Source organism: Schistocerca piceifrons, chromosome 2 (assembly GCF_021461385.2).
Source record: "Schistocerca piceifrons isolate TAMUIC-IGC-003096 chromosome 2, iqSchPice1.1, whole genome shotgun sequence".
In the NCBI taxonomy this organism is placed as follows: domain Eukaryota; kingdom Metazoa; phylum Arthropoda; class Insecta; order Orthoptera; family Acrididae; genus Schistocerca; species Schistocerca piceifrons.
Genome location: NC_060139.1, coordinates 594,793,140 through 594,812,351, shown reverse-complemented (window position 1 = coordinate 594,812,351; position 19,212 = coordinate 594,793,140). Strand labels below are relative to the sequence as shown.

General features: G+C 43.1%; 1 protein-coding gene across 1 annotated transcript in view; it reads left to right on the top strand.

Annotated features, from left to right (window-relative positions):
* Positions 1–4,412: 4,412 nt before the first annotated feature.
* Positions 4,413–19,212, top strand: part of LOC124775632 (brachyurin-like) — a 110,532-nt gene continuing 95,732 nt past the window's right edge. The window contains exon 1 of the mRNA XM_047250461.1: positions 4,413–4,419. Within this exon, the coding sequence (XP_047106417.1) occupies positions 4,413–4,419 (7 nt within the window). The remainder of the gene's footprint in view (positions 4,420–19,212) is intronic.

Sequence of the window (19,212 nt, the reverse complement as noted above, 5' to 3'; positions counted from 1 at the left end):
AGATGATCCAAGAAAACAACACGAGTGCCTTCAGATAGTGTGTGACACAAACTTAAGATTTGGAGAGGGCATTCAGCGGTAGTCTAATTTTACGCTGTCAGTGACGTTACAAAAATTTCTCTTTTTGCATATATTTATTTATTTATTTATTTATTTATTCACATGTCAAGTTCCGTAGGACCAAATTGAGGAGCAAATCTCCAAGGTCATGGAACGTGTCAGTACATGAACGTACAACATAAAAGTAATAACAGATAAAAATAAATGTTCATGAACCTGAAAGATAATCAGTCCATAAGTTTAAGCAAACGCTATCAGCAATACAATGAGAATCAGCTTAATTTTTCAAGGAACTCCTCGACAGAATAGAAGGAGTGACCCATGAGGAAACTCTTCAGTTTCGATTTGAAAGCGCGTGGATTACTGCTAAGATTTTTGAATTCGAGTAGCAGCTTATTGAAAATGGATGCAGCAGTATACCGAGTATTAACCGAGTGAAAGCTGCTTATTGTTGGAAATAAACTAATATTGGTAACAAGAAACGACAATAAGGAATATACATATTGAGAGGCCAATGTCAAAATACCCAGACTCGTGAACAGAGGTCGACAAGAGGTTCGTGAACTCACACCACTTATTGCCCGAATCGCCCGTTTCTGAGCCAAAAATATCCTTCTAGAATGGGAAGAGTTACCCCAAAACATAATACCATACGACATAAGTGAATGAAAATAAGCAAAGTAGACTAATTTACGTGTCGAAGTATCACTCACTTTCGATACCGTTCGAATAGTGAAAATGGCACTATTAAGTCTTTGAATAAGATCCTGAACGTGGGCTTTCCACGACAGCTTGCTATCTATCTGAACACCTAGGAATTTGAACTGTTCAGTTTCACTAATCATATGCCCGTTCTGTGAGATTAAAACGTCAGGTTTTGTTGAATTGTGTTTTAGAAACTGTAAAAACTGAGTCTTACTGTGATTTAACGTTAGTTTATTTTCTACAAGCCATGAACTGAGGTCATGTACTGCACTACTTGAAACCGAGTCAGTGTTGCACACAACATCCTTTACTACCAAGCTAGTGTCATCAGCAAACAGAAATATTTTAGAGTTACCCATAATACTAGAGGAAATATGATTTATATAAATAAGGAACAGGAGCAGCCCCAACACTGATCCCTGGGGCACCCCCCACTTGACAGTACCCCACTCAGATCCCACATCACAGCCGTTATCAACATTGTGAATAATGACCTTTTGCTGCCTGTTGCTAAAGTAAGAGGTGAACCAATTGTGAGCTACTCCCCTTATTCCGTAATGATCCAACTTATGGAGCAATATTGTGAGATCAACACAGTCAAATGCGTTTGTTAAATCAAAAAATACGCCAAGCGTTCGAAACTTTTTGTTTAGCCCATCCAGTAACTCACAGAGAAAAGAGAATATAGCATTTTCAGTTGTCAAACGACTTCTAAAGCCGAACCGTACATTTGATAGCAAATCGTGTGATATAAAATGATCAATTAACCTTACATACACGGCCTTTTCGATAACTTTTGCAAACACTGATGGCATAGAAATAGGTCTAAAATTATCTACATTGTCCCTTTCTCCCTTTTTATAAAGCGGCTTTACTACTGAGTGCTTTAATCGCTCAGGAAACTGACCATTCCTAAAGGAAAAATTACAAATATGGCTAAATACAGGGCTAACATGTGCAGCACAGTAGTTTAATATTCTACTAGACACTCCATCATAACCATGAGAGTCCTTAGTCTTCAGTGATTTAATTATTGACTCAATCTCCCTCTTGTCTGTATCGCAGAGGAGTATTTCAGACGTCAATCTCGGAAAGGCATTTGTTAAGAAATTTATATGACTTTCTGTAGAAACTAAATTTTTATTTAATTCACCAGCAATGCTCAGAAAATGGTTGTTAAATACTGTACATATACCTGATTTATCAGTAACAGAAATATTATTACTGCGAACTGACTTTATATCATCAACCTTGTGCTGCTGACCAGAAACTTCCTTCACAACTGACCATATGGCTTTAATTTTATCCTGTGAATTAGCTATTCTATTTGCATACCACATACTTTTTGCCTTGCTAATAACATTATTAAGCACCTTACAATCCTGTTTGTAATGGGCTACCGTAGCTTGACTGTGACTACTTCTAACATTTTGATATAATTCCCGCTTTGTTCTACATGATATCCTTATCCCACTAGTCAGCCAACCGGGCTGCCCATTACTGCTAGTACACCGTTTAGAATGTTCTAATGGAAAGCAACTCTCAAAGAGCATGAGAAATGTGTTATGGAAAGCACTGTATTTATCATCTATATTATCGGCACTATAAACATCTTGCCACTCTTGTTCCTTGACAAGTTTTGAAAAACTCTCTATTGCTGTTCGATTAACTTTCCTACGTAGTTTGTAATTAAATACGACGTTGGTTTGAGTACAAAAACCTTTTAATGTTAAAATTTGTGCATCATGGTCTGAAAGGCCATTAACTCTTTTACTAACAGAACGTTAGTACTAGACAATCTAGTAATGAAGAATGAATAAAAATATTGTCTATGACTGTGCTACTGTTCCCCTGCACCCTAGTTGGAAAAAACACAGTTTGCATCAGATCATATGAATTTAGGAGATCTACCAACATCCTTTTTCTTGCACAATCATGTACAAAATTAATGTTGAAGTCACCACATATAACTAATTTCTGGTACTTCCTACAAAGTGAATCAAGAACCTTCTCTAGCTTAAGCAAAAATGCTCTAAAGTCGGAGTTAGGGGACCTATAAACAACAGCAGAAGTTTAGTTTCACTAAATTCAACTAATGCTGCACAACTTTCAAATATCTGTTCAGTGCAGTGTCGTGATACGTCTATGTGCTCAAATGAAATACTGTTTTTTACGTACAAAGCCACTCCCCCACCCCACAAGGAACTCCTTGAGAAACAGCCAGCTAATCTGTAGCCTGGTAAAGGAAGCCTCTGAATTATCAAATTATTTAAGTGGTGCTCTGATATACCAATAATTTCAGAGTTAACATCTATTAGCAGTTCACTAACTTTATCTCTAATACCTCTTATATTTTGATGAAATATGCTAATTCCTTCTCTACTTGGGAACATTACATCCTCTGGAGGTGAGCCCTTAGTTAGAGGCACTTCCTTTAAGCAGGCATACCTATCAACTGACTTCAGTCTAAAAAAGGTGCAGCTCTAACACCAACTACTACAGGAATTTTTCCATGAGTGATATCACTACCACCACTACCACCACCCACTACACTGTCACCTATAAGCTTAGCCAGCATCCCCTTCCCATACCTATTGAGGTGCAGGCCATGCCTAGAGAAACACCATCTACTGATAGACCCAACTGGCACCACTGAGATGTGATCCATGCCCTCCGGCATCAGTGCCCTCCCCAGCCCCACATTAACGCGCCTAACAGCCGCATTAAGGTGAGGCCGATCATGACGCTGAAACAGTTGCACGAAATGCACATTAGTGCCACCAGTTTGAGTAGCTATCTTAACCAAGTCACCACTGACATCATATTCCCCATCCCTATCGAGACTGTTCCCTGCTCCACCCACTATCACTACCTGATCATCTTTCGTAACATTCTTACATAACTCCCCTATGCTTTCAGTCACCTGAGCCAATCCTGCACTAGGCTTCACAATGCTGGTGACCTGGTACTCACTCCCCAACACTTCCTGCAACTGATGGCCCACACCTCTACCGTGGGAACTACTTAGCAGCAGAACCTTCTTTCTGCTAGACTTTGCAACTAACCTAGGCCTCCTAATTGCTGAGTACTGCTGCAAGTTACCTACATCTACGGCTACACGAGGCTCCTCTCCACTCAACTCTGACAGTTGGTCGTATCTAATCGAGTAGTGGTATATTATCCTTTCTGTAATCTAAATATTTGACGAAGTAGTTGTACCCTAGTAGTAATTCAGGCATCACCTCCATCCAAATTTAAACCTTAATTGGTTTGGGAGAGATATTTCTCCTTAAATATACATCAGAAAAGGCATCAATTTCGCTGATCATTTCAGGTTAGGATTTATACTTTGGTGTATACGCAAAATCACTTTATTTCGGGTATGGGTCTATTGGCCAGTGGTATCTCGGAGACAGAATTATTGATTGCAATGTACTTTATATGAAACAGTACGTTTCTCGCTTCACAGACGAATTCCGATTCACGCGGTTATCATTGTACGTTTAATACTCCTGTAGTAAGAGTGACAATTCGAGATTTCACGTTGTAAGTGCACATTTCTGAGATGTAAACAGCTTTATTTTGCAAATGATGTGCGAGGGGTACCTTGAAAATAACCTTCGTTAGTGTACAACTGGAAATACAGCATGGCACGTAAGTGGTGGGATGTGGCAGTGGCGGATCTGAAAGACGGAGGGGCCACTGGAGGTGGCGGCGGAACCGTGAACATCAGAGTAGAGAGCGTTATGGCTACCGGCGAACTCATAACCGGCACACTTGCTTGCGAGAACGATGTGTTGATTCGAAAAACGCAACAACACGCCAGTTGGACACCAGAACTAAGTTCCAGTTGTCCAGCTATCGTTGGAGCGAATCTTACGAAGAAACATTCGGGACAGATAGTCTCTATGGTTCAAATGGCTCTGAGCACTATGGGACCTAACTTCTGCAGTCATCAGTCCCCTAGAACTTAGAACTACTTAAACCTAACCAACCTAAGGACATCACACACATCCATGCCAGAGGCAGGATTCGAACCTGCGACCGTAGCGGTCGCGCGGTTCCAGACTGAAGCGCCTAGAACCGCTCGGCCACTCCGGCCGGTGATAGTCTCTATGGTCAGAAATGTCCGTAACAGGAAGTCATAGAGGCGGCGGGACAGGATATCTGTTTAAGAAATCAGTTCACACACGCCCAGAAAATGAGAGAATTGAAGATGAAGAGTGACAGGTATCCTCTTAAGATTTCTGTTTCTTAGGTGACTGTTTACTCAAATAATAGCCCAGAACAAGTTAACTGAGTTTTTTTTTCTTTCTTTTTTCTTTTTTTTAATTTGGCAGGGAATCAGTATGAGGCCAATACCATATTTCCTGTTTGAAATCCAGGAAAGAGGAAACGCGAGTGAGACAACATAATATGCTTCTTTGGTTCCGAAGCTCTAGCGGCAGCCCTGTTCACAGACAAAATTACTGGATTCCAGGTCCACCTATTACCCAAAAAACTATTTTTATACAAACCCAGACTTCTTCGAGCATCTTTCTACCCTCGTTACTAGGTACTCGCTATTCAGTTCTGTAATATGCTCACACGTTTTAAATAATTACGAGGGCCTGCTGAAAAGTCAAGCGTCCGAATTTTTATATGAAAACTCTTAAAATATTTTAAATAAAACGAACATTATTAACATTCTACATCTTTATTCTTCACGTCTACGTATTTGCAGCCCTCTGTCGCTAGAGGGCTCCGTATTGTAACGTCTAACATGGCGGTTTGTGACGTAACTATGTCGGAGCGTGAGAAACAACGCGCTGTAGTCGAGTTTCGAATTCGAAGAATTGGGCCACACATGAAGCATCTTCTCGTTCAGCATGATAGTACCATAAAACACACGGGTGCTGCTACATCTGCAGTAATCCGAAGCGTTGGGTCCACTGTCATCGATCATCCTCCACACAGTTCCGACTTGGCCTCATTCGATTTTCATCTGTTCCCAGAATTTGAGCACACCTTCAAGGACTTCACTTTCATAGCGCCGAAGCGATGGAAGCAGAGGTGAGGTTGTGGCTCCGCCAAAAAAGTCAAACATTCTACAGTGGCGGTATCGACAAACTGGTCACTCGTCGGGAGAAATGTGTTTGTCGTCATGGTGACTATATTGAGAAATAACTATGCTACACGTGAAGAATAAAGATGTAGGATGTTAATAAAGTGTGTTTTATTTAAAAAGCTTTATGAGTTTTCACATAAAAATCCAGAGCCATTCCTTTTCAGCACACCCTCGTATTATTCTAACCACAATAGACCTAAGACAGTTTTTGTCTGTTGTTGTTATTACCTCGATTTTTTCTACATTATTGAGTTATGTAGGATTCCCTTTACATATCTGTGTGCTGGTAGCGTGTCACCTGCAATAAAGGGATGTTCCTGCGAGTTTCGTTATGTAGGACCCCCTTTACATATCTGTGAACTGGTAGCGTGTCACCTGCAATAAAGGGATGTTCCTGAGAGTTTCGTTGATGAGTTAAGAAATCACTTTATCTATAAACGTGATCCTGTTGCGTGAAAACATTTTGCTACTACATTTTGCGAGTGAGTGATCTTGCAGAGGTTTTTATTCGCTTCACACCAATAAAAGAGTACTTGTAGAAAAACCAGTGTGTTGCTTACCTTTCGAATGGGTTTTGTTGGAGGCAGCGTCAAGCTTAAGCCAAGGCGCCGCAGACACCTGCAACAACAGAGCGCAACGCATCCTTAAAATATTCAATTTAAGCTTGCAAAGAGGTAATTTAGCTGGTGATTCGAACACTAATGAAGCTAGGAAAAGAGTCAAAGGATAGAAATTGGACCGGCCAATGCCCTTGTTACTAAGTGAAGCAAAAAAGGTTTGAACTATTATTTCTAAAGTTGCGAGTGAAACGGAAAGGTCTTTTTCCAGAAATACTCTACCATTAACAACCTCTGCATTTAACGATCCACTTCGAACATTTTTATAACGAAGTCGTACATTATGTTGTGTTTCTGTTCACCAAGTCTGAAAAAAAAGACTTGTTACTATTGAAGAATTTAGCCTGTCATATTTGTGCGTGACGCTTTTTCGATGTTGAAATATGTCCTCATGTTGTGGCAAGTTTCATCAAAATCGATCAAGTAAGTAGCAAGGGAAGAGCTGTTTATTGCAGACGTGTCCTTGTGGTCTACCGGGAAGTCAAAGAAGTTCTTATTATAGTCCACACTCGACTGCATTCTTTCCTTTTCCAGCGTTCAAAACATTTCTTCATATTACATTTGCTTGCATGGTCATCTTCCGCAGCAGCTGTCAAAATCAGTTATTATTGGTTTTCCGTCTCAAATTTACTTCAATTTAATTAAATTGCAGTAAGCTCAAGACGGAAAACCAGTAATAAGTGATTTCCCGTGAGGTCACGCACGAAATCCACCGGTTTGGGTTTTGTCTTCTGTTGGAGAGGAAGAATATATCAACAGTAAACTACTAGTCCAATGCTAATTAACTGATCGAGTCTGATGGAACATCTGGTAACGAAAGGACACAGCTCAAGACCCACCAGCAGTGTCGCTCTAATGCGCCACTATCAAAACTAACTTAGTAATACTAGCACGTCGTTCCTTTGTTAGCACAGTAAGTATATCGAGAGATTACGCCAGTGTCCATACAGTGCCGGAAAAAATTTAGTGCACCTGGAAAGACGAGTTGATTTTGATCCGGTGTTAGCAGACGTAGGCCTACTGCTACTAGTATCAGTGTCGTCTGCCGACAGCGTAGTGGCATAGCTATCAGAGTGCTGTCGGTGTCTACCCTTTAATAGGATAGGGAATGGTCACAAGCAACGGCTCAGCGTGGTGCAAAGGTGCTTCCTACAGCGACAGAGCGAGGTTAAAGCAGATCAAACTATGGCCTTCCGGAGAACTGCCATACAAGTTGGACGTGCTGCGTCAGTTGTCAACGATGCTGGTATTAGTTTTCACGTGACCATTCTGAACCCGTAGTCGAGGTTCTGGACATCCAAGCAGCACAGACGCCCTCCAAAATCGCCGTGTCGAAAGGGCAGCAGTGGCGGATCGTACAGCTACCACAATACAGATAAGAAGGCTTGTGAACTCATACATGTTAACACGAGCTGTTGCGAACCAGATGTTAAGAGTGGGACTACGGGCATACATCACGTCTTCCACTCACGCTACAGTATCGACGTGCACGGCACGACTGGTGCACTCAGAGGATCACTTGGGAGATGGAATCGTGCGCTTTAGTCTTCAGCGATGAAAGCAGATTCTGCTTGCACGCAAGTGATAGTCGTTTACACGTTCGACCTGGAGATCACTCACCGAGAGACTCAACCTGCTCTTACGGATTTGTCTCCAGTTGATGGGACAAGATGTGCGACTCGTCAGCTAACAACTCTGATAGAACTACGTGAATAGGTCGAGCAGGCATGGCATAACGTATCTCAGGACAGTATTCGCCACCTCTGTGATCGACTGGATCGCTGAATCAGCGCCTGCATTGCAGCTCGTGGATGCAACAGCATGTAATAACAGTATGGGTGTTTCAGTATGGGTCGATATGTGATACCTCAGAACCGCTTGTGCTATTGATCTGTAAATATAATCATTTCATGTACTCTGTACACACTATTGCAATAATAAATCTTGAGTGAATTGGAAACGTCTAATAGAGCGTAATAAGTTATTCCGGCAGTGTATTTCCTTCCACATACAGGAAACTGTAAGCTCTCTGATTACCTAAAATTTTCATCAATGGCATCAGTATGCTTGCAATCACCTCTAGTACTTCCAGAATGAGATTTTCACTCTGCAGCGGAGTGTGCGCTGATATGAAACTTTCCTGGCAGATTAAAACTGTGTGCCCGACCGAGACTCGAACTCGGGACCTTTGCCTTTCGCGGGCAAGTGCTCTACCATCTGAGCTACCGAAGCACGACTCACGGCCGGTACTCACAGCTTTACTTCTGCCAGTATCTCGTCTCCTACCTTCCAAACTTTACAGAAGCTCTCCTGCGAACCTTGCAGAACTAGCACTCCTGAAAGAAAGGATATAGCGGAGACATGGCTTAGCCACAGCCTGAGGGATGTTTCCAGAATGAGATTTTCACTCTGCAGCGGAGTGTGCGCTGATATCAAACTTTCCTGGCAGATTAAAACTGTGTGCCCGACCGAGACTCGAACTCGGGACCTTTGCCTTTCGCGGGCAAGTGCTCTACCATCTGAGCTACCGAAGCACGACTCACGGCCGGTACTCACAGCTTTACTTCTGCCAGTATCTCGTCTCCTACCTTCCAAACTTTACAGAAGCTCTCCTGCGAACCTTGCAGAACTAGCACTCCTGAAAGAAAGGATTTAGCGGAGACATGGCTTAGCCACAGCCTGAGGGATGTTTCCAGAATGAGATTTTCACTCTGCAGCGGAGTGTGCGCTGATATCAAACTTCCCTGGCAGATTAAAACTGTGCGCCCGACCGAGACTCGAACTCGGGACCTTTGCCTTTCGCGGGCAAGTGAGTCGTGCTTCGGTAGCTCAGATGGTAGAGCACTTGCCCGCGAAAGGCAAAGGTCCCGAGTTCGAGTCTCGGTCGGGCACACAGTTTTAATCTGCCAGGAAAGTTTGATATCAGCGCACACTCCGCTGCAGAGTGAAAATCTCATTCTGGAAACATCCCTCAGGCTGTGGCTAAGCCATGTCTCCGCTATATCCTTTCTTTCAGGAGTGCTAGTTCTGCAAGGTTCGCAGGAGAGCTTCTGTAAAGTTTGGAAGGTAGGAGACGAGATACTGGCAGAAGTAAAGCTGTGAGTACCGGCCGTGAGTCGTGCTTCGGTAGCTCAGATGGTAGAGCACTTGCCCGCGAAAGGCAAAGGTCCCGAGTTCGAGTCTCGGTCGGGCACACAGTTTTAATCTGCCAGGAAAGTTTGATATCAGCGCACACTCCGCTGCAGAGTGAAAATCTCATTCTGGAAACATCCCTCAGGCTGTGGCTAAGCCATGTCTCCGCTATATCCTTTCTTTCAGGAGTGCTAGTTCTGCAAGGTTCGCAGGAGAGCTTCTGTAAAGTTTGGAAGGTAGGAGACGAGATACTGGCAGAAGTAAAGCTGTGAGTACCGGCCGTGAGTCGTGCTTCGGTAGCTCAGATGGTAGAGCACTTGCCCGCGAAAGGCAAAGGTCCCGAGTTCGAGTCTCGGTCGGGCACACAGTTTTAATCTGCCAGGAAAGTTTCACCTCTAGTACTTGTATAACATTTGTGACCGAAGAATTTCAATGTGCAATACTGAATGCTTCATTATACATAATTTTCTTGCCTGACCCGTGACGGATATGAGTTACAATCCTGTAGTATGCTGACACCGTGTGTGACTATATGTTCTTCATAAGTGTGGATACAAGCTAATAGAAAATCTATGCAAGATCTTAGTAACGAAATAACCCAGCCGAAACTAACAGCAGCAGCTTACCAGCAGAAGGCAGTGGCATTTTCCCATGAACAGAAAACCTGCATGGGTGAATCTCTATACTCGGTTTTCATCCACACAGAAAATTCGAATAAAAACGAAGTTGCCAAAATTACTCTCTTGGTTGTAAGTTTGTGTGGTGTGATTCCATGAGGTTTGGCAATGCTGTATATGGGGGCTTATTCGCTCAAATTTAACTTGTCGTACCACACTTCTTGGAAATAAGCCACAGTATACGCTAAAAAAGAACCTTGACATTATTTTTTTTCTAGTAATCACATTATATCTAGGAGTCATGAATTTATATTACAAGTGAACATCTGGTTCAAACCAAGGAAATACCTCTCTGTATTGTAAGAGAACAGGTGACCTATAAATATTTAATGCAACAATGAACAAGGTCTAATGACACATCACCTAGTCACAGTCAAGGCTGTACTTCTGGAGAGGCTATCATAATGAACAAAGGGTAAACAAACGACATCTTTAGCCCGAGAATATACACATCTGAGGTATATTCTACCGTTAATACTGAAATATAGTTCAGCGCCGAATTTTGGAATGTCGCACGAGGTAGCTGTACTTCTGTTGCATATATTTTACGTATCTAAACACACGTTTGTGTATGGAAACATAAATCAGTTTCCCATGAGGTACTAGCCTCTCATAAGCTCAAAATATATGCTCACTGAGCAAAACTGCAGCTAGTGTGAGCTTCGAACTTTACTAGCGAGCGAGGTGGCGCTGTGGCTTAGCACACTGGACTCGCACTGGGGAGGACGACGGTTCAAATCCACATCCGAGCATCAAGATTTAGGGTTTCCGTTCCAGGAAAATCCTGAGACGGTTTCTTTGAAAACAGCAGGGACGATTTCGTTCCTCAGCCTTTCGTAATCCGACCTTGTGTTCTGTCTCTAGTGACCTCGCTTCGGTTTTTTCGAATTTTACTATCCTACATCTACGTTACGCGTATGAAGCTGATTTATCAACAAAAACACGAATTTATCCCGTCGAGATTTTAGCCTAAGGGGAGCAGTTAAGTGGCTGTATGGCGATAGCCTACAACTATAAAAAGAAACAATTTGTTACGGAATGAAATGTTTTAACAATACTATCTTTCTTACTGATCCACGCGTCACTCAAGAGAAGATAGGTCATCCTAGCTGTTATACCTATAACAGCATGAAATTAGCTGTGAATATCATGAATTACGTTTTCTTTGCAGAAGACACATAAATAATGGAACGCCTGGACAGGGAAAATAAAGGAAACGAAGCATTTTCATTAGTCTGTGGGGCAACAGTCCGAAACTGATAAAACAAACATAATTAAGATTCTGCGTCTTCAACCATAAATGTTTTACATGCTTAACGTTAAATATTTAACACAGTAACTCAGTTGCAGAGTAATCAGTCGCTTGAAGCTGTTTTGTACCTGGCAGTTCGATTTTTTAAGGAAGCGGGGGCAGAGGGACTACTGGTGTAATCCTGATTCAGTTTCTCAGGAATGTTTTAATATTTACGTTGATACCAAAGAAAATATCGTGTCTGTCTACTCAATTAACTATGAGTCTACAGAGTTTACCTTCTAGAAGTTATTGTGTTATCAGTACAAGAGTGTTTTTGAGCAACATAAGGCTACGGAAAGAGAAGAGCAGTAACAGACATGGGACCTGTAGAGATCTGTAATAAGAGACTGCAAGAAGGGAAACAATACAGAAGCCGGGAGTTCGGTATGGAAGACAGATGAGCAGAAGTTAAGAAGCTAGTCTTTGCGTGTATCAGGAGACTGTCACATGTCCTTCACAGGACTTCGGAATTATTTTGTCATTTAATCTCTATGAACGATTAAAAAAAAATCTCGTGGGCCTGCATAGCCCGACACCCATCTTTCCATTGGACACCACGTCGGCGGCTTGCATGTCCTTAGAACTAACAGCACCAGGTTTTCCCCAACTGGTGGCCCATCCAAGTACCTGCCTGGCGCAACGTTGCTTAACCCCAGGAACTGGACGGCAAACGGTGCTGCCAAAGTGGCAAGGCCATTTAAAATGAACGACAGAAGAATAAAATACTGTCGGCCGCGGTGGCCGATCGGTTCTAGGCGCTTCAGTCTGAAACCGCGCAACTGCTACGGTCGCAGGTTCGAATCCTGCCTCGGGCATGGATATGTGTGATGTCCTTAGGTTAGTTAGGTTTAAGTAGTTCTACGTTCTAGGGGACTGATGACCTCAGATGTTAAGTCCCATAGTGCTCAGAGCCATTTGAACCATTTTTGAATGAAACACTAATAATCCAAGTTACAGTATGAGCGTTAGCAAATGAAACAGCGGCAGCATTGGCAACAGTGTCTGGAGATATAACTTTGTTGTCAGAGATGTATGATGGTGATGATGATGATGATGATGATGACAATTGCGTCATTTCTACTTCTGTGGTCTTCTACCGACTTTTGAGAGAAACATACAGTTTAGCTCCTTGGCCGTATGAAAATCGTGGTGCTTTAGAGGTATCCGAAACACACTGGAAAATGCAGCACTTGCCAGACGCATTGGTGGCGTCGTGAAGAATCAGCATCTACCGGCACTGGCACTCAAAAACAGTCATTATCACAGCACTGGTATGATGTGAATTCGCGATACTCGGCACTAAGGGGTTAAACTGAGTGAATTATGACGTAGATCCCTCTCCTCTAGAACGCTAGTCCACTGTCTTAAGTAATGCACCATTTCATTTGTCCAGCACACTGACTTCAATCCTGGAATATTCTTTCGACCAACGAATATTACCAGAAAAATTCTATGGAACTACTTCAGATTCAATCTGAGGTGCAAGCGGTGATTTTCCTCGTATAGATTAGAACTGGTTATTTTACCGTTTGCTCTGATGGCCAAAATTTTCAGGCCCTTTGGAAATCTGAAAGGTTTATTTGACACTAGAAGCATCACTATTAACATCTTTGTAAGAGGGTCAGCTATGAGACAACTAAAGTACTGGTCCCTCTCAATACTGCACTGCACAAGTCACACAAACCCAGGGACGAGTGTGTGATATTTTACGACCGCGTGCCTGGTTTCCCCGCGGCTGTCTTCTGCTTCTCCCACTGGCAGGTAGATGATGAGGAATCCTGTAATGTTTAACAGGTTGGGGTCACACACAACGAGATCGAAGTTTATCTGACGACATCCATATACATTCTGATAGTCAAACACCTTACATTCTGGGCTGCACTGTGCACTACTCATATATCAGTAATCGATGCAAACGTCCTCTGGCACTTCAAGCAAGTAGTCCTCCGGAATGTAGCGAAATTCGTTGTCGAGAAGTAAATCACTCACTATAAACGCCTGGAACACGAACACGTGAAATCCGCCGTCCAAACAGGCAGTTTAGACAAGTGACACAGTTCTTCCGATCGGCATTAATGAGTTCTAGTGGCGCAATTAGTTATCCTCACGAGCGTACGCGCGATCCACCGCGACCCGGGTCTTCGATAATTTCTGGTCTCACTTTTGATGTGCACTCGGATAATTGCTCAGTACACATACTTGTCCCGCAACACACCCCATACAGTTGAAAGTTGTTCTCCTGACACAACTCACGCTTTCAGAATTACCATTCTCAAATGAGTCACCAATCCCGGACCATCAACACGGACATGAAACACGCAAGTTCCGTGGCGTGAATATTAATTACTTCGGCAACATAATGTAAACTGCTTTCTGCAGCGGAGGCATCCATACTGCACGATACAGTCATGCACACACACACAGACACACACACACACACACACGCACACACACACACACACGCGCGCTTGATGCGCTGTTTGAAGTCGTGTTCGGTTAGTTTGTAGAATTTATCCTTACATACAATACAGGTCGGAATGCACAAACAAACGAGGTTTAGTTTCCCAAGGGTACTGACGTCGAATAACACACATCCAGTGAGTACGCAGACATGTTACTGATGATCGGCGAACGCCGGCTTAGTGCCAATGAAGCAGCCATGGTTTATGCCGTGAGATATCCTGATCGAAGTGCTCTGTTAGCTACTATGTTCTTACGTACTGAACAACGACCTCGAGAAACAAGTGGTTTGGAGAAGTCGAGGCGGTGATAGACGAATATCAGTAACAATTGAGGATATGGAACTGTTAATTTTAGCCGCAGGACACTGTTATCGTCATGTCAGATTACGAGAAGCTGCTGCAGTCACTGATCGTGTGACTAGGGCCTCCCGTCGGGTAGACCGTTCGCCTAGTGCAGGTCTTTCGAGTTGACGCCACTTCGCCGACTTGCGCGTCGATCAGGATGATTAGGACAGCACAACACCCAGTCCCCGAGCGGAGAAACTCTCCGACCCAGCCGGGAATCGAACCTTTTTTTTGTAACCATATATATTTATTTCAATATATTAACAACGATACATTAAAAAAACATTTATTCTATTAACCTATTATATTCCTAGTGTTAGTTAACATTACTGTCATTGTATAAGTTTTCGTTTTTATATTCTTTCCTTATTGTTGTTCCTTGATCCCTTTTACATGGCCATTTGTCATCTTTTCTTTGGGTAGACCTTGCAGGACAGTCATAATAATTTATATGTAGCATCGACAGATTGATTTTAAGTTCGCCCGCATCTCGTGGTCGTGCGGTAGCGTTCTCGCTTCCCACGCCCGGGTTCCCGGGTTCGATTCCCGGCGGGGTCAGGGATTTTCTCTGCCTCGTGATGGCTGGTTGTTGTGTGCTGTCCTTAGGTTAGTTAGGTTTAAGTAGTTCTAAGTTCTAGGGGACTGATGACCATAGATGTTAAGTCCCATAGTGCTCAGAGCCATTGAACCATTGATTTTAAGTTCATGTTTCTGTATGTCATGCACTTGTGATGCCACAGACACATTGTGCATGCTGATTTGATCTCTTCCTCTAGTTTGCACTGTTAGGTGGGACAGTATGAGGGGAATATCACCATGATAAATGGAACCGAAGTCGAAGAAACTTTTTTACATATACTACAGATTATACATAAACTGAAGAAGAGAGAAAATTTTGTCGTTTTATATAAGAGAAGCAGAAAGGAAAGTGTGAGTAAACAATATAAATTTTATAGGGCACATAGTGAAGGAAATCATTTAACAAAAAAATATGCGTAGTTGGTACTTTCCACTAAGTAATGCTTGTATCCTAGACAATACCGGGCACTTAGGATTGACAGTCTGTCGCGCTGACCACTCAACTACTGGGGGCGGACGCAGTCACTGGTGTCCGTTGACGAATAGCAGGCCTTACACAGTCACAAGTTTCACCCGTACAACCTGCCACTGATACAGGAGCTGCAGGGGGACGATTTCAGTCGGAGATTTACTGCCACGAGAAAGGGCTGTGAATAATTTCGATCTGGACGCCTTACAAAGCGCTATGTTCTCTGAAGAAATTATCGTGCAGTGAAACATAATATGCATCACTAATTCGCAGAAAATGCTAGACGTGTACGTCATGTCGATCGTCAAAGGAGCTGCTGTTGTGTGGACACAAAGAACCAGCCCTGGGTATCATGCTGTGGGCAGATATAGCTACAGGTGTACATCTACATTCATACCCTGCAAACCACTACAAAATGCATGGCAGAGGGCAGTTGCCATTTTATGATGTAACAGGGATTCTTCCTATGACATTCGTGTAAGGAGAGCGGTGAGAATTATTCTTTAACCCTTTACCTACCATTGGGCCTCAGAGGCCAGTCCGTGAGGTTTAATATATTCTCTATTGGTAACTGTACATTTTATTTTAATGAATTTTATGACTTTTCCTAATTTATCAAGTTTATTCACAATTTTGGAAAAATTACAAATATTCACCTACTGCTTTGTGTTAGTGTTGGTACGCGTTTCCTCCTGTACGGGCCTTGCATACCCGTGCGGTTAGAAGAAGTTTTTCAACAACCAGATGTCTGTCTGCGCAGCGTCTGTTAAGCCATTTGCCATTCCTAACGCGCGCTGTTATTCTTTCAGCGTTCAACAGTCCTCCTTGTGATAACTACTGGTTTGTTTTGTTGCATTATTTCATAACAGTTGTCTGTTCTACAAAATGAAAATATTATGGAGGACTATCAGATGAGGAGGTAAGGTCATTGTTGGAGCAGTCTTCTGATTCTGAAAACTCACCTGGAAAATGTGAATATTTCAGTGCTGATGATAATGATGTAGATGTCGCTGAAAATTCAGAACTACACGAAGATGATGATCATGAAGAATCCCTTTACGAAGACGAGGAAGAACAATTTAGTGCAAATTTTGTTGAGTGTGACTTATTGTTTTCTCGTAATGTGAATGAAATGTGGGCTACAGCTCCTCAAGCTGGATTTTCTCGTAGGCAGAGCAAAAAGATATATTGAAAGAACACCAGGAACGTACAAGTTATTCCATTAGGAACGGTGTAATGGAGAATCTTGTTTCGTGTTGTTCTTTCGTCTGTCCCTCATTGACAAAGTGGACCAATACGGAACGATGAATCCTTTACGAGGACTGGGTGGATATAGATATGCATGAAATGAAAAAGTTTCTTGATGTTCTGATCCTGAGTGGATTTTTCATGTCAAGAAATGAAGATATTAGTCATATTTGGAGCGTTGAGAATGGCCCATAACTGTTCAATGAAATTATGTCTCACAACCGCTCCATGCTATTCTGAGGGTGGTGTTGGGCTTTGACAGTGCAGCAGCCCGATATGAACATAGGTCAAGTGACAAATCGGAACCAATCAGAGAAGTTTTTGAGATGTAGGAAATTACCCTTAAGAATGTCAACTTTTCAGGATGGTACGTGGCCGTGCATGAACAGTTGGTCACATTTTGAGGTCGCTCTCCATTTCGACAATATATCCCATCAAAACCTCGTAGATTCGGAATAAATTTCTGGGCAATTTGTGACAATGCAACAAGCTACTGCTGGAAGATAAAGTGAATTTGGGGAAGGAGGAAGAAACCAGAGCCGTGAGACTTGGAAAGAATGTTGTGGAAAACCTGGTGATCCAACCTGAAATGTCTGGACGTAATATCACCTGTGATAATTTTTTTACATCTCTCGATTTAGCTCATTATTTGATGTCAAAAGATGTGACACTAGTCGATATTATCCGAGAAACCAAAGGTGACTGCCTGACGATTTTATTACACCTAAAGGACGGAAGTATCCTCTCCATTAGCCCGCCCGGTTAGCCGTGCTGTCTAACGCACTGCTTTCCGGGCGGGAAGGCGTTCCTGTCCCCGGCACGAATCCGCCCGGTGGATTAGTGCCGCGGTCCGGTGAGCCAGCCAGTCTGTGGATGGTTTTTAAGGCGGTTTTCCATTTGCCTCAGCGAATGCTGGCTGGTTGCCCTTATTCCGCCTCAGTTACACTACGTCGGCGATTGCTGCGTAAACACTTTCTCCACGTACACGTACACCATAATCTCTACCACGCAAACATTGGGGTTACACTCGTCTAGTGTGAGACCTTCCTGGTGGGGTCCACTGGGAGCCGAACCGCACAATAACCTTTGGTTCGGTGTGGGGCGGCGGTGGGGTGAGTGGACTGCTGATGTGAACCACTGAGGGTTACGGCGGGGACGAAGCCTCTCCGTCGTTTCTAGGTCCCCAGTTCCATACAATACAATACAATCCTCTACATTATTTGGTTTTCAACCAAGTGTGCTGATAGTTGTTACAGTCCTTAGCTCTCTTCTTGACGTATCAACGGTGTCATCATCACAAGTAAAGAGCCAGAACTTAGAATGACATACAATGCCAAAAAGAGCAGCGTGGACACCAACGACCAGAAGAAACGATGTTACAGTGTGAAGAAAAAAAACAAGGCGCTAGCCATAGGTGGTTTTCTTCAACATCAACGATGTAAGTGTAATGAAACCATAGATAATTTGGATGATACTGCCCACCAATAAAAAATGAGACGTCGGACTTTCATCAATTTGGGAAACAACTATCAGTGGTAAAGAAGTCAATGAATTAGCTAGCAGACCGGATCCAGGAAGAATAGTGAAACCACCAGCTAACGAAAGGTGAATATGTGCATTATGTGTCGAGAAGAAAGATACAAAAAGTCAAAATACGTGTTATAAGTGCACCAAACCTGTATGCTCGAAATATTCTGCTATTGCCTGTAGACCTTGCGAAAATTTGCAATAAGAATAAAAGCCACCAGTAACGGTATGAAAATTGTGTTTTTTTAAATATAAAATTCAAATAAATGAAATTATTTTAAAAGTATTTACACCTCAAAAGTATAATATTTCCTTTACAGTACCTACGGGAGCGAATCGTAGGTTTATATATGTTCCTAGACCCCTCACTTAATAATGGTTCTTGAAACTGTGTAATTACGCTTTCACAAGTGTTTACAAGCGTTTGCCAGTTCCGGTTTTGCAATATCGACGTGACGCTCTCTCGTTGACAAAAAAACATATGACTTTTCATTCAGCTGTTCTTTGTACACTCCTGGAAATGGAAAAAAGAACACATTGACACCGGTGTGTCAGACCCACCATACTTGCTCCGGACACTGCGAGAGGGCTGTACAAGCAATGATCACACGCACGGCACAGCGGACACACCAGGAACCGCGGTGTTGGCCGTCGAATGGCGCTAGCTGCGCAGCATTTGTGCACCGCCGCCGTCAGTGTCAGCCTGTTTGCCGTGGCATACGGAGCTCCATCGCAGTCTTTAACAGTGGTAGCATGCCGCGACAGCGTGGACGTGAACCGTATGTGCAGTTGACGGACTTTGAGCGAGGGCGTATAGTGGGCATGAGGGAGGCCGGGTGGACGTACCGCCGAATTGCTCAACACGTGGGGCGTGAGGTCTCCACAGTACATCGATGTTGTCGCCAGTGGTCGGCGGAAGGTGCACGTGCCCGTCGACCTGGGACCGGACCGCAGCGACGCACGGATGCACGCCAAGACCGTAGGATCCTA